The sequence below is a fragment of the Ambystoma mexicanum genome, chromosome 2q (assembly GCF_040938575.1).
Source record: "Ambystoma mexicanum isolate Mex_15411 chromosome 2q, UKY_AmexF1_1, whole genome shotgun sequence".
Classification (NCBI taxonomy): domain Eukaryota; kingdom Metazoa; phylum Chordata; class Amphibia; order Caudata; family Ambystomatidae; genus Ambystoma; species Ambystoma mexicanum.
The window spans coordinates 1,174,812,256-1,174,828,802 of NC_090924.1; the positions used below are offsets into that span (position 1 = coordinate 1,174,812,256).

A 16,547-nucleotide genomic window follows, 5' to 3' on the forward strand; every position below is an offset into this window, starting at 1 on the left:
CATTTCCTCTAAAATCTCTTGACACTCTCACAGTACTCCTCTCTCCCTCTACCTGACCCCTCCTTTATCCACTACCTCTCTCCCTTACTACTTCTACTATCAACCACTTATCTCTCCTAATGGTTTGGCACCCATCTTTTGCAGCACCAACCCTGATTGTTATTGACATGTTTGCTGTTCAAGCGGTTAAATAATTTCTCTAAATCACTTACCCGTATCGCTCTTCCTACCTCCTTCAAATCTGTAAATGTCCTAACACCTTTGGGGAGACCCACTGCTGTCTCAAACATGTCTTTAAACTGTCACCCATGTTCCCCCATTTCCCATCATTTAAAGGTCCAACCAGATCGATTAGTACCTTAAGGATAATGGCATCGGAGAGCCAATACCCTGGCACTCATGCATTTCCTCAGGTTTCTACATAATGCTTACCACTCCAACCTCTCTCATCTACACATCGTTGTGGACCACTCTGCCGCTTTTGACACAGTTCACCTTTCCTCCTCGCTCTCCAGGACTTTGAGTTTTGCAGATCTGCTCTCACCTGAACTGCCTCCGTCCTGGAAGGTCACTCCTTTGAAATCTCCCAGAGCTCACACATCTCTGACCCCACTCTTCTCCGTTTCGTGTTCCCCCACGGATAAGTGTTTAGACCTTTGCTCTTCAACGTCCATACCCCTGCCTTGTGAAGATTTATCTCCTCCATTTGCTCTCAGTATCAACACTTTACTGACAACGCTCAAATCTTTTTAGCCTTTCCCTGATTCATCCCTGCCATTTTGGTACAGATCAGCAACTGTCTTGCTGCATTGTGATATTTTATGGCTCTCCACTGCCTCATTCTGAACACTTCAAAAATGGAAGTCCTCTTTCTTCTGGCTTCCAACGCCATCCCTTCTTTCTCCTCCCCTATTTTCTTCCCTCTTGACCATCTTGCTCCCTCGCCTCATGCTCCCAACCTTGAGGTCCACTTTGATAGCAACATCCGACTGCAAAAATTCTTCACTACCACCACCCTAGCTGCTCATATAAACCTTTTCAATATTCAGAAAATGCATCCATGTTTTACTCACCAGTCTTATGAAAAGTCTCATCTCTATCCTCTTGCTCAACAAACTTGACTACTGCTCATGGCTACTATTTGGCCTTACCCTCTACTCCTTTCTAGACAAAGGCCTCAACTTCGCCACCCAAACACTTTACAAGCTACCAAAGTTGCACCCCACTTCTTCCTACCAACACCCTGATGGGTGGCTCATAAACACAACCGCTCCCTTTTCAAGTTCCTTTTCCTAAAGTTTTTTATGGTCTTGCTCTTCAGTACATGTCTGACTGTACCTCGGTCTGTTCACTATCTTCTTCCCCCTGCTCCCCTTCTGCATTCAACCTCACTGTCCCATGGCTCCCCCGTGCCTCCTCTCACTTCTGTTTTCTCCTTACTCGCCCTGCTCGTTTGAAACAATCAAAGCCAGCCTGACTGTGTATCTAAGGTTGGCTTATTTATTTGATTTATTTTTTGTACATTTGTACATCAGAAAGTGTTTCCAGGCGCCACAAGACAAAGGGGGAGGGGGAACAGAGGAGGACAAACAACAATAAACGGTCCTACTAGGCCTTGTGATATTTGGATCGTGCAAGTGCAGCAGACAGGAAGTGCGGGAGAAAGGGCAAGTCAGGGTGGAGGGAAGGTAAGGGACGGGGTAGGGGGAGCATGCAGGAGGGAGGTGGCCCCAGGGGCTGGGTAAGTGCTGGGGGTAAATGCCTGGAGGGCAAGTGCGTGGGGGCATGGGATAATGGTCAACTACTGCGAGGAGGTGGGGTGGATCAGACTCAGTAGTCTGGTCAGGGAAGGTTGCCCGAAGGCAAGTGCTGAAAGGCGGTACTGAGGCAAACTGGTCGGAACCAGGAAACCAGTCAAAGCAGCATTGGGGCATTATGAAGGAAGATGGGAGGGAAGGAGGAGAAAAGGAGGGTCTTGAGAAGCTTCCAGAGTGGCGGGTTGGCCATTCCAGAGGGAGGCTCCTGCCGAAGAAAGAGATCTACCCCATGCTCTCTGCTCAGAGAAACATCTGACCTGCAGAGAGTTAGAGCTAGAGGATCGAAGGACTCTAGCAGACAGGTATTTAGGGAGCGAACGTTGGATGTAGCGCGGTCCCAGGCCCTAGCAAGCCTTGTGGATGATGCAGAGGGTCTTAAATTTGATCCTTGCAGCCTTCGGAAGCCAGTGGAGAGATTTTAGGGCTGGAGAGATGCAGTCCCTAGGCTTGAGGCTCAGGCCTGTAACTATGGGCCCCGTGGCATTACCTGAAGTGGTAATGCCCCCCGACCCCCTGCCTATTGCTTAATTAGTACTGCCTGATACATAGAATGGTAAACATGTACCTTTTAATGTGCATGACTAACTAGGTACAAAGAAATAATAATAATTTTTTTTAACCACCTTTATTTTTATTTTAACTGTGACAATAATTGGTCAATCATTACAACATGTATTATGAACATTGTTACCTTCATGAACCCCGTATTCATTACGCTTGACCCTTAGCGTCGAGTCCAGTATTGTCTTCATACTTTCCCCTCACACATCCTCCCACCTTACCCGCCCCCCTGCCCCCAACATTGTTCGTACCAAACAAAAACCTTGGTTTGTCACCAGAACTGTTCCATGAGCCAACCACTCGGCCATAGTCTCTGCTGTCTTTATCTGATGTGGGTATTTCTGAGGATCCGGCGTTTAAAGTATTGAGGCTCCCTCTCTCCCACGTAATCCTGAAGGGGTTCCCATATGGCCAAGAATTTCAGATATGTCCCTGATTTTGTGGCGCAGATGTTCTCCATTGCCATAACTCCCCACACTTTCACCCACCACCATTGTGCCGTAGGACCTTCTACTGTCTTCCACCGTTGGGCCACTGTCATCCTAGCTGCAGTCAGTAGAGGGCAGCTCTGTTCCCTGAGGTTGCATATTTCCCTTCTGCCACTGCCCGCAGCAGAACGACTTTTGGGACCATGGTAGGTCGGTGCCCGTTATGTCTCTGATAAGGCTCAGTATTTCTTTCCAGTACACTTTCATCCTTGGGCACGACCACCACATATGAAACATATCTCCTCTTTCCCCACACTGTCGCCAACATTCTGGAGGGTACGTGGGGATCATTTTGTGTATTCTACTTGGGGGCATATACCAGCGATAGCAGTTTGTATGCTGATTCTTTAATTGCTGTGGATTTGGATAGTTTATGAGCTCTCCTCCAGATTTGACTCCAGTCCTCCTGTGTAATCTCCTCCCCTATGTCCCGCTCCCAGTCCTTCATATATTGGAAGGTGTCTTCTATTTGCACCCTGTCTAGTCGCTTGGATAGTATAGTGATCTCTTTTGTGGGTGTCGCCTCCCGTATTGTTAGTTCTAGGCCTACTGGGGGTCATAGCCCAGCCTTTTTAACCTCTGGGTGTGAAATCCAGTGGCGCAGTTGTATATATTTGAATCTGTGATTTTTGGTAATGCCAAATCTTTGTTTACAGGCTTCGAAGGTGAGTGGGGTACCATCCTGGTACATATCTTGTAGGGACAGTGTGTCTGCTTCGCTCCACCCTTCCCAGAACCTTTTATGAAGCCCCGGCGAGAAGTCTGTGATATGTGCTATAGGAGATAGTGGACCCAGACCTTGTTTGACCCCGCTGCCACGGATAGCCCTACCCCAGCTGTGTAGTGTCGTCTTAGTGGCCTCTAATAGGATACCCCCCTTATCTTGAGCATTTGGCTTTAGGAATGGTAGCAATCCTGATGGGATATCTGTCGCTATCTGCTCTATTTTCCCCCATCCTGGAAGAGGGTCTTGACCTGCCCATTTCAACGCTGGTGTCAGCTGAGCAGCTAAAACATATCTCCCCATGTCTGGAACTCCTAGCCCTCCCAGAAGCGTGGGTCGCATCAGGATCCGTCTTTGGATCCTCGGTTTCTTGTTTCCCCAGATGAACTTAAACACTGCCTTCTGGAGTTCCTGAATTAATTTTGGGGGAATCTCTACCGGGGTTGAGCTTACAACATACAGTAATCTGGGCAGCAAGGTCATTTTTATCGCTGCTATTCTTGCGAACCATGATAGTTCCTGGGCATCCCATCTTTTAGTGATATGGATCCCAAGATATTCCAGGGACTGTTTTTCCCACTTTAGGGGGTAATGTTCCTATGTCCCCCCTACTTTCGGTTATATTCAGTGCTTTAGATGTTGAATAGTTTATTGTAAACCCTGATGTCTTTTCAAACTTCTGCAGTTCTTTAATTATTCTGGGTAATGTGTGTGTGGAGTCTGCCATGCAGAGCATAATATCGTCTGCATAGAGGGCTATCTTGTTTTGGAACTCCCCGCTACGCACCCCTTTAATTCTTGGGTCTTCCCTTATTCTGCATGCAAATGGCTCCGTTGCCATGGCAAATATGAGCGGGGAGAGAGGGCACCACTCCTGATGCTGATTCTTTCTGAGGTGTAGCCATTCACCATGAGTTGCGTGGATGGGTGATGATAGCTTGCTAAAACCATCTTAATGAATGTCGGCCCACAACCGAAGCCCTCCAGTACCAATCTTAAATACTCCCAGTCTATGCTATTGAATGCCTGCGTGGTGTCTAGCGCTGCAATTGAGAATTTTTGGTCTCCCCTGACCCCCCAATCTATGATGTCAATTACTCGCCTAACATTATCCTGTGTGGTCTCCCCCTTACGAAGCCTGCCTGGTCTTCATGTATTATCTCTGGCAGTACTGTTGCCAACCGATTCGCCAATATTTTTGCATACAATGTTGCCTCTGTGTTGAGGAGAGCTATGGGGCGGTAGCTAGTGCATTCTACTGGGTCTTTCCCTGGCTTTAGGGGTAATATTGTGGTCGAGTGTCCCATGTCCTTTGAGACTGCTCCCTTGTCATTGATTAAATTGAAAAGGCGGGTCAGGGGGGCGGCCAGCTGTGTCTGGAAAGTTTTTTAGAACCCATTACCTAATCCATTTGGGCCTGGTGCCTTCCCCCTGAGTAGAGCTGCCATCGCATCACACACTTCCTGCATTGTGATTAGGGCTCCTAACTTTGCTTTCTGTTGTTCCGAGATCTGTGGCAATTTTATAGCCGACAAATAAGATACTTGTTCTGCTATATTCAGATTCTCGCTAGTCAGCAGATTTCTGTGAAAGTGGACCATCGTTTCTAATTTCTCCTCGTCCCTTGTTTGCAGTTCACCCCTGCTATTTCTTAGCCGGGTAATATTATTGTGTGCCTTCTGTTTGCGCAGTTTGGCTGCTAAAAATGTATTCGCTCTCCCCCGTATATATAGTATGATTGTTTAGTGTTTAGCAATACTTGCGCTGTTCTGTCTACAGTATGGTTTTCTAGTTTGGCTCTGGCCTTCTTAAGATCCCGCCAGGTTCTGGGTGTCTGACGGGACTTATGGAGTTTTTCCGCATTTTCTACTTCTTCCTCTAATTTACGCATAATAAGGGCTTTCCCCCTCTAATATTGAGTTGCTTGTGCTATGATTTCCCCTCTAATCACTGCTTTCCTCGCATCCCACACCACCCTCCAGTCTACCTCACCATTATCATTTTCCAGGAAATAGTTACTTATGACTTCTTCCATGTGTGCCCTAAGTGCAATATCCCTTAAAATCGTCTCATTTAGCCTCCATTATGGTCGGGGTCTATTTTTAGTCCCTTGCTGTTCTATGCAGATCACAACTGGGGCGTGATCGGAGAGATATTGGACACCAATTTCTATTTTCTTGAAGTAGGGGATTAGTGTAGAGGAAACCAAAATCATATTGATTCTATAATATCCCCTATGCACTGCTGAGTAGTGGTTGTATTCCCGGTTTTCGGGGTGGAAAAACCGCCACGTTTCTATTACCTCCAAATCTCTAAAGAGTTTTCCAAGGGCCTGTCTGTTTTACTGATCTGCTGCAGTCCGAGGGAGTGTCTTATCTAATTAATTATTACAAAATATTCAGTTTTTCGGTTAAAACATATTTACTAGCTTATAAAATACTTCCATTAGGAATGGGACTTACTTTTTTACTCCATAAAAACTCCTTTTACTCCCAAAATTAAGAAATGGGGAATACAATACTCCCACGTCAAAATCTTATCTGGAGCACTGCCTGTATTTTTGTCCAGCATGCTTGTCCATTGAGATTTAGCCTTAGTTGATGGACCACAGACACCTCTCAATGAGTCAAGGAAAGGTTAGGATTGCATATTTGCTTGGGTTTAGGAAGGTAATCCTGCCCCATACACAGGGCTGGGAGATCACTCCTAACACCCCCTTCCAAACGGCAGTCAGAATGCACATGTGCCAAGACTTTCAGTTAATCCGGAGCCAGGCTAACATGGTTTTCAAAGGCGGAAACACATTTGAGGGAGGGTGGAATTTGCCCCAAATATGTGGGAGTAGTCTTGTGGGGTGTTCAGTTCACTACTCAAGGGCCACCCACAGACACCGTCATAGTGGTAGTTGTTTCTCGCAGCTCTCTGTAGCTGTCTGCTGCATGCCCTCACACGTGATTTGTTCATGTGGTGCAAGGCCTGGTGTGTGCATGATTCTGCCGTTGCATGTACACATATGCACACTGAGCCAAGCTGTTGTTAAGTAATAAGGAGTGTGTGTGCGATTAGTACAAGAAACTGTCAGACCAGAAAACTGTTTTTGCCCTGAATGGACCCTAAGGGCTTCATTATTAGTATTGCGGAATGGGTTCACGGGAGCCGCTAATGGAGGCGGACCCGTTAACACCATTCCGCAATATTACGAGGTCCCCTCGCGGGACACGATGTGGACGTCTGGTCTTACCAGACGTCCATAGCGGGTCCCGCAAGGGGACCAGAGAGCTAGCAACGGGCCGGTCGTAATCGGCCCGTTGTTAGCTCCCGCACCCATTCCCATTGAGCCCTATGGGGGCTCAAATGGGAATGGGGAAGGTCCGGGCTGGGTTCCCAGTAGGAGGAATTACCGGGCCCTCCAAACTCGGAATGGCCCGGTAATTCCCCATTCAGGGAACCCAGACCCGATTTTGGAGGCAGCCATGACGCCAATAGCGCCATGGCTACCTCCAAAGTCGTAATGAGGCCCAAAGTCTGTTAGGTTGAGGGTACTCTATGCACTCTGTTGATTTCTATGCTGGTACCCTAATATAGTTGGATGTGGGGGCTCAACCGGGGTTGTCCTTGTGCCAGCAGTTTCCTTTTCCTGATCAGTGTCTTGAGCAACAAAGACCTATCAAAGAGCTACTTCTTCCGAAACACCTGAAATTGGGGCAGCAAAGTGACACATCCTCTGGGCCACAGAGCCTGGATATCCACAGCCAATGCTTATCCAACTCCCTAGACAGATCAGTCATGTGGCTCAGGTAATGAGACAAAAGGGGCTCACTGATCATTTTGACTGGTCAGTTAGTGGGCATTAATTGAGGCCAAAAATGCCTGAGTAAAATACTTTGTAGATTTATGTAGCCAGGAATTGTTCCTATGGCAGAGGTAATGTCTCTAGGATGTGGTTATGTATCGCCATGGCTCTGCCATGTGGTATTTCCAAGGCTATGTTTGCCATTTCCTTAAGACCAATGTGACTGCCCTGTATGGGTTTGTGATTGAATTCATAACTGGAAAGTTTTCTCTGGAAAAATCCTGGAAAGTTTGAACGCTGCAGCTCCGACCACAGAGTGGTCACCAAACGTTTCAATGAATGTAAACATCTTTATTGGGAATTGGGAGCCTTACCCTGACCACAAATATCCACAAATGTAAAGTTGCTTTTGTAGGAAAACTGCATTCATAAAAAAATGCTGATATGAAAACTGGAATTGAAGAAGCTCTGCTGGCACCTACATCCTCCCAAGAGCCCCCAGAAAGTATGGTGATGGATATAAAAAAAGATAATATATCTTCCAAGCAACAGAGAACGGTGCAAGAAGAAATATATCTAGGCTTTTTAAGAAGGGAGAGTCGAGGTGTTCAAGAGTTGGTGAGAGGTTGTGTGAAGGGTTTTTAGTTATTTTCTGAGGTGTTGCACTGCACGAACTTTCCAAGGTTTCAGGTGGTTCCGGATCCAAGGTGCATCGTAGAGAAGGACTCACAGCACATTTATTTCCTACACCTGCGAGAACTGCAGGCACAGCTAGGCGGGTGAGACCAGGATGTACTCGCTCCCTTTCAGTCAGCAGAGCCAGCCTTGCTGCACCGGCTCGCCTTGCTGATAGCTTTCAACATACTACTAAGAAGCAAGAGCACCATTACTGAGATGCACAAGACAACAAAAAATACAATCCTAAAGATAGCAACAAATCAAAAAAACAAAACAGTGAATACTCAATACTAAACAAATATACTAGCTGATGGTATTACACTTCCCCACAGATACACTAGGGGAGACTAACGCCCTGATTCATGGATTATTTGCACCGAAAAAAACGGGATTTGTGCACCATTTTTCCCGCAAATCCCTGTTTAACAAATGGGTATTTGCGGGCAGAATGGCACACAAATCCAATTTTTTTCAGCGCAAATAATCCATGAATAGTGTAAAAACCTTCATTGAATGGATAGCTAACACAGCCCTGAAGAATCTCACAGCAGGAAGGATGATATGCATATCCTGCGCACGCTTACAACACGTGTAGGCGGAGTTAGGTTGAATTCAGTGTTGCCCCGTTCAGTAATGTGAATTCAGAGGTTTATTTTTGATGTGGTGAATTGTGTACATTTAGTATCATAATTAAGGAAATAGAATACATTCCTTAGAAAGGTTTAATTGTGCCTTGGCATGTTGGAGTTAGTTTTGATCAATCAATTGCAGAAAAATAATAGCGCCTGCGTTTGATTTTGTTTATTCTATATGACACTGGCAGGTGAAGCACTGAGACAGTTTTTCTGTAGTTGGGTAATAAACTAAGGAAGGATCATTGGTTTTATGATCTGTACTAAATGAGAGAGCGCAACACACCCCAGATTCACCTGAATGTAATGGTAGTTAATTTGTTTCCTACACAGACTACCACGCGTAGGATCCAGGAAAAACCTCTGATTGCAATTAAATTAGGTGAAAAACATTACATTGATCACTTGCGATGCCTGCCACTTAAAATGATATACAGTGGAAATCATGTGCTAGCATGTGCTTTGCAAAGCCGCCCGAGATAATATTGCTATTATATAGGATATCCGTGTTAGCAAAATGATGTCAGGTAATGGTAGATAGGACAATTAAGCAGGGGGATTGCACAAAGGAAGATTAAGCAGGCAGTGGGCAGATAGTAGTACACTATAATCTTATTTAAAAGCCGCAAACGGGAAATCCCCCTACTCCCCCGGCTTGGGAACAAATGCTACATTTTGAAAACCATGATGGCCTGATGGGGAATACCCACCAAACCCCTCTACATTTAAATGATTTTTAAATTAGCCGGTATTTGCTCTAAGGTCATGAGATAGTACTCATGTTTATTTGGACATCTTGTTTCAATATATATCCATGTTTATATGCCGGTTTATTTTAGTACAGCCATGAAGAGAAAGCAAGGAAGAGAGGGAGCGAGTGATGGAGAACGGCTGTGGTGGGAGGCAAGCACAATGAAGGGACGGAGCAGTGTCTGAAAGCATCTAGTTAACCTGGCACACAATACTGGTGGTGGGATGCTTAAGTGGGGAATGGGGAAGGGGATTGATCTAGGCAAGGCTGCAGAGAAATAATTAGGCCTTCAGCGCCTCTCAGTGGAAAGGAGGAAGTCCTCTCGGAGACTAAGAAACCCATCCTCCACATCTACGGAAGAAACCCATCTTCCACATCTACGGAACAGCTTGGAGAATCCTTGGATAGGACAGGAGCTGCATTTCCAGGGGAGGGAGAACATGGAGTCCCATGAGGATCCCAGACCACGCACCTGCCCACATGCCAGAAGGCAGCTGACAGACTGACTTTGTTCCATTTACAAAGTACAATAAATATATAAGCAATTGACAATTGGTTAAAATAAACTGCACAAGTTAGGGCACACGTCAATAGGCGCAAGATTTCAGTAAAAGCAGATCATCGCTGTTTAAAGTGCAGAGTGAATCACATTTTTAAAGTGCTTTTCTTTGCAAAAATTCTTTAAAGTTTGGCCAAGACCAATTAAAGTGCAGGTAGTGTAGTTGACACCAGGCCATGTGAGGCATCAAAGACCCAAACTTTAATAGGTAACCCAATAATATGTGTTTAACAACAGACAACAAGAAGGAAAGCGAGAACAGATGGTGAAGAACTGTATAGCCATCGATAGAAAGGGGGTCGAAATTACCATTAAGGGAACCCAGTGGATATGTGAGACTTTCAGATGATTTCAAAAATGAGACGAATGTGGCTGCCACTACAGCTAAAGCAGAAAAGCATTGTCCTTGACATGATGGCACTGCCTATTGGCTGGCAGCTTTGTCAGTTGGCTATTTGGATTTTGTCTAACATTATGGAGGGAGCCCAGGGGACTTTTGAAAGGATGGTCAAAGGCAAAGTGGCAACGCACATATAGGAGAACAAATTGTAATAGGTTTCTCCTAGCACTGCTTTACTGTGATCCGTCTAAACAGTCCAGACGGTACCCAGCAAGAGTGGACTGGCCTACAGGGAACTCTGGAGGTTTCCCAGTGGGCCTCTACGTCATGGACCTTTATTTTCAGGTTTTCTTATGGGGAAGGGTTTGTTTTGCCCAGAATATGCAACATGGGGCCATTTTGAACACTATCTCCAGGGCCTCTTTTTGTTCCCAGTCCACCCCTTGTATCCAGTGATTAAAGCCGATAAAGACTGGGAAAAGGTTGCCAGGGGCCGACATTTCCCCAAATTTGCACTCCCATGAAAATCAAGTTCTTTGCCAAAATATTCTAGGACTGGAGTTAGAATAGTAATTAGTACCCGTCTTAGAATATGGGAGGGGGAGGCCTTTAGAGGTGCAGGGCTACCTGCCGACTTTTTCCCAGGGGGCATTTTCAAATAGAACCGTCCAGACTTGTAGAAGCTCCACAGTGTAGTGAGAACTAAATTATCCTTGACTGCATCTCCATAACAAAGATGGGCTCTACTGGGCATAGAGCATTTTTGATAAATGTACGATAAAGATGTAGCGAGGCAGCAATAACATGTAAATAAGTGGCTCCAGAAATGCATGCTTTCCTCAAACACAACATTAGAGAAAGCATCTCATTATTGAGGTGCGGGTGACTATTTTAGGATGAAGAAGGCGGTCATTAGGCTGCATATGTGATATGCATTTAATGTGTCCTCTGCTTCCAATGTTAGGGGAAGGACAAGTGTTTAGATAGTTTTGAGAAGAGGACAATGTGAAAGGAAAAAGGAAACTTGAATAGGAGCTCCCAGGCTCTGCTACTTACAAAATTCCAGTTTCACAGGATCAACATATCACATGTATTAAATAATGCAGGTATTTATTTCACTTATATTATGCATAACGATTAATTGTAGGTTAAAGGAAGTAGCTAGGACATATATGGTTTGTAATAGCACTCACAGTGGCAGACTACCTTATGCTCCCCAGATGTTTTGAACATTGACTCCCATGGCCCCACACGATTGACTATGCTGGCCAGGGCTGATGGGAATTGTAGTCTGTAACATCTAAAGAGCCAATCGTTGCAGACCTCCTCTCGCGTGAGGCAAAAAGTAACACATAAGACATTTCCATCTTTCAGAGGAACAAGGAAAAGAAAATAATCCATATCAAACAATCTGCTCAGTGCAAAAATAGAGACCGCATCAGCCATAGTGTGCTAAGAAATGCGCCAAGGCACGGCAGATGATTGCTGTCTTTGTTTATAGGCTACTTGTGTCTAGGAGCCTCAGCTCAAATGTTGAGTCAGATGAGGATTTCCAGTTAATCGCTAAAAGTTTTTTCTGCCACAAAGTAGCCCAGTTAGTTCTGTGGTACTGGGATAGAGCTTTAGAAAATACAGGGTTGCTGCTAGAATTCCAGGTGGCTCCCAGGGGAACTGTGGGGGCACAATTTTGGCTCAGAAAGCATCATATCTGGTCACATGGTTACAAAGGGGGGCGTGCTAAAATGGCACTCTTCCTGGGACGACATCCATCTCTGCACTGTAGCCGAAAATATACAATGTCATTGAGTTAGTTGTCAATCACCAATTTAAAGGTAAAAAAAGAATCTGTTCAATAGCTCACCAGTTAAATGCCTTCTTACATGGTGCAAGTTCAAATGTCTGACTCAGTCTGTCATCCTTCCAAGGTTAATATTTTGAGTGCCATTAAATTGTGTAATAACACATGTTATCTTAGCGCATAGAAAGAGGTGGAATCCGACATGAAGTGCTCTGTAGGAACACAAATTATAATCTGGTGAGGTTTCTATTTCTTGCAACATGTTCATTAGCATCTCCAGGATTCTGCCGTCTTTATTTCACCGTTCATTCATTTGTCATGTTATGTTTTTGAGATTTATACCGAATATTTGTATGGTCTTCAGGTTCTTTGGTGGTTCTGAAAAGTAAGGGCGCTGGGTGAGGGTAGCACGTAGAGAGGGGAACATGCAATATAGATTTTCTGTTGTGTTGATGCATGCAGACCGAACGAAATGTGAATTCCCTGTTTGGGTCTGTTTCTAAGTGTTCTGTGTTAAGAGCATAGCGAAATTTGTGTCGGAAGGCGAGCCTTGTGTGCCCGTGGTGCTAGGATGCATTGGCTTGTGGAGTGGTATAAAAGTTTGTTGTAGAGACACAGTGGTCTGAGGTCAGGGTTGGATTGGGCCATCAGCCCGTGGCCGGGCCGAAATCGTCCTTGGGGGTGGGGGCCGGTTTCTGGCCACCACTGGGCCAGTTTGGAGAAGAAAAAAACTGTGAAGAAAAAAAATGTGGAATTTTTTTTTGAAAAAAACACCTGCATCAACATAATTCATCAAAGCAAGGTGACACATGTTACCTTGCTCTGAGGATTGATTTGCATGCATGATGTGTGCATCATAAATTATGATGCATGCATCATTCACATGCTGCTGCAGCATGCAAAGTTGAGGAGCCAGGGTCGTCGCCGCGCCTGCGGCTGTCACCGTGCCGCCACTCCAGGCGGCACGTTGCCCCCTAGAGTGGCTGTGCTGTTGTATTAGTGATAAATATGTATTTGTGATATTAGTGATAAACTACCAATTTTAGAGTAGAATAAGCATCCATTTTCGGACTATGGATTTTGCCTTTCGCAAGTTGCAGTAACAGCATGTTTTTTTCTGCCGTTGTCTCTGTTACGATCATCACAAGAAATTCCATCTTGTTGTCCTCGGTCTCTTGACAAAATCCTTGTGCCTAAAAGCTTCTGTACAGTGTAGAAATATTTGACCATAGCACACCAAGTGGCCATTGACTTCATTGTCCCACAATGAATGCTTTGTTGTAATGCGTCTATCTTTCCCATCTCCCTGGCATGCTGTTCAGGATGTTTGTTTGCATGTATGAGGTAACGAGTGCTCAGAGTATGTGATGTCCTGTAAGTGTGTTGCTTTCCCTATTTTGCCAACCTCTGAAGCCTGAAAGTAGATGCATGCAGGCTTGACATGCGGCCAACTTTGCACCAGACCTGCAGATGAACTTAACTGGTGTGCTGTTAAATCTCATTTACCAGTTTAATGGTATCCACTACAGAATAATTGCACATTTTACTGTAGCCGATATGATAGCTCAGTGGGTTGAGTGCTTGCTGCTGCGATGTGTGTGTGATCTGCAGGTTTGAAACCCATCAAGGCCATCTCAGCCTTTCATCTTTCTTAAGTCAATAAATGAGTACCAACACAGGTTGGGTGATATTTTATGCATATTTGTTCTATAAAAAAATAGCTTAAGCGTAAGTGCTTTACAATAACATATTATCATTTGGCCTTGGACGTCTGCTTGCATTCACAGTAATTTGACAATATGGATCTATGCACACAGATATTAATGATACATATGGAGATCCATTCTTGTATGAAATGTATATCACATTAGTGAAATCATAACCATATTTTTGTTAGTGTACTTAGGTACAATGCTATTTGATGCCACTTCCTGTTCTGTCCAGGGGTGAAAGGTTGTGTTTCATCGCTTCCCAGGATGTCCCTTTGGGGTGGGGCCAAATGAAATCACTTCCGGTGATGTCATCAGACGTCAAGGGTCATAGGGCGAGGGGTGGGCCACTTTTTTTTGGGTGTATGGGCCTATTTCTTGGCCCAGTACGACCCTGTCTGAGGTTTGATATCTGCTGTGAGGGGTGTTCAATTGCCATGTGTGGGTGGCTTAGTTGGTATGTGTCTTTTGTGTTGGAACGTAGAATTTGAGCAGGTTAGTGCCATAGCTCACAACTCACCCGCTTTTGGCGGGGGTCACCCGCCTTGCAAGCGGCGAAATCACCCGCCAGGTCGCCCATTCACTTCTATGGGCTTTCACCCGCCAAAAGGAAAATTGGGTGTTTTCACCCGCTTTGGTGACACAAACGTTTGGGAGCTGCCCATTCACTTCTATGGGCTCTCACCCGCCAAAAAGAAAATTGGGTGTTTTCACCCGCTTTGGTGACACAAACGTTTGGTAGCTATGTAGTGCAGGGTGCAGTCAAAGACCTCGATGGGCAAAGACTCCTAAATCCACACACAGTTGATCATAATTAGCATGGTCATAATTAGCATGGCCCCATCGTGCAACAGTGCCAAAATGAAGGACACAGATCTTTATTTTCTCTTTTCTTTCTGCCCCGGCAGCGCATGCGTAGACCTGATTCCCTGTATTCAGCGTGACGAGAGAGAGTAGTCACGCCAGGTTAACCGTGTCGTTGCCGGACACGACATGGCATACCTAACTTAATTTCACAATTGACGGGATAAAAAGGGGGACACATCGACCGTACCCTTTACACAACCCACGGCGCTTAAAAGTTACATTTTGAATTGCACTTAAAACATTTTCCTAATAATATGTAATTTATCTCACTGAAAAAGATATATAGTAACTTAATGAAGATGAGTTGCATATTTAATGTGTTAAAATAGGTGAATTGAAAGCTAATGTTTTAGCATTTTTGTTGGTGTGATAATATCTTCGATATCACGTTTTATATAGTGCTTCAAGACGGATTCCTAAGGCTTCTAAGCTCTGTAATAATTGGTGCCACTTTTGTGTGTTGCATGTTGTATTCAGATGTCTGAATGAAGATCAGGGCGGAGGAATAATAGCAACACCTTTAGCCTCAGGTAGATAAACAGTAAACAACAAACACGTGATGGTGCCGAGGCAATGTTGCAAAACGTTCTTCCGCAGGGCATTGGCAATGAAAAGCTGCGAGACAGCATGTGTAGAAAATGGGTTCAAACTGTGCCATGCCCCTGAAGTAACCTTGCTTTCCTGCCCTTTTCCCCCGCGCAGGGTCTACGTGATGGTGGGCGCAGATGTGCCATTCTCCTCGTGCCTGCGGGAGGTGGAGAACCCACAGAACCAGCTGAGGTGCAGCCAGGAAATGGAACCCGTCATAAGCTGCGATATGAAATTTCGAGCTCAGTTCAAAATAGACTGGTGCAAAATGTCTCTGGTGAGTCAGAAGGCAATTTAGACACAATGATGCGCTGCTGCAGGCGAAAGGACACCTGTAAAACTAGTCAGCCATGCTTGTTTTAATATGCAAATTAGATATGGGGCTCCCAGAGAACCCATTGCTGAAAACATGGAGCAATTAACTCATTTCTTCTTTAAAATGACCACTTAGTCATTTAAGGAGGGTGTAATGTTGCATACTATAATGAGAGAACTATTTGGGCCCAAAATAGAAATGTACCAGTGTCTGAAGCTATTTCTCACTCTAGGCTAGAAGCGTCAAAGATTGTTTGTCTTTCATTTGTGGACCTCCTGAATGAAGACATTCTGCGGCCACGACTGACTTACAGAGTCAGTGCTTAGGTATCTGAACCTTTCCAGGTGTGAATCTCCTGAATGAAGAGAATCTGCATTCTTCTGGGGTTCTGTGACTCACAGCCCTAAAAGGTCTGCTCCCAGATATCTTCAACCCTTGTGTGTGAACCTCCTGAAAGAAGACCACATCAATCCTTCTATTTTGACTGTAGCTCATTCTCTTACCGAGCCAGTGCCTTGGTATCCGCAACGCTCTGTAAGTGACCTCCTGAACAAGTCCATCTGAGTTCCTCTGGTGTTCTGTGGGTCAGAAATGTGCCCAATAGTCTCTCTAGTAAATTGAATTTAGAAGTGTTCCCAACACCCTCGCTGGAAAAGCCTCTCTGAAAAACTGACTTAATAGTGCGCCCAGTAGCCTCTCCGTAGAAAATTGAATTTAGAATTGCGCCCAATAGCGTCGCTATGAAGGTTGCATTTAGAAGTGCAACCAATACCCTCTGTGAAAGTTGATTATAGAAGTGTATCCAATAGACGCTCTGTAAAGTTGAATTTAGAAGTATTCCCAATTACATCTATGAAAGTTGACTATAGAAATGTATCCTATAGACACTCTTGAAAGTTGCATTTATAAGTGTGCCCAATAGCCTC

At 44.9% G+C, this 16,547-nt stretch overlaps 1 protein-coding gene across 6 annotated transcripts in view; it reads left to right on the plus strand.

Moving 5' to 3' along the window:
- The window catches only part of SGCE (sarcoglycan epsilon), a 449,332-nt gene that overhangs the window by 341,984 nt on the left and 90,801 nt on the right, over window positions 1-16,547 (plus strand). For all 6 annotated transcript variants that reach the window (XM_069648569.1, XM_069648566.1, XM_069648564.1 and 3 more), the window contains exon 6: window positions 15,420-15,582. In XM_069648569.1, the coding sequence (XP_069504670.1) occupies window positions 15,420-15,582 (163 nt within the window). The remainder of the gene's footprint in view (window positions 1-15,419; window positions 15,583-16,547) is intronic.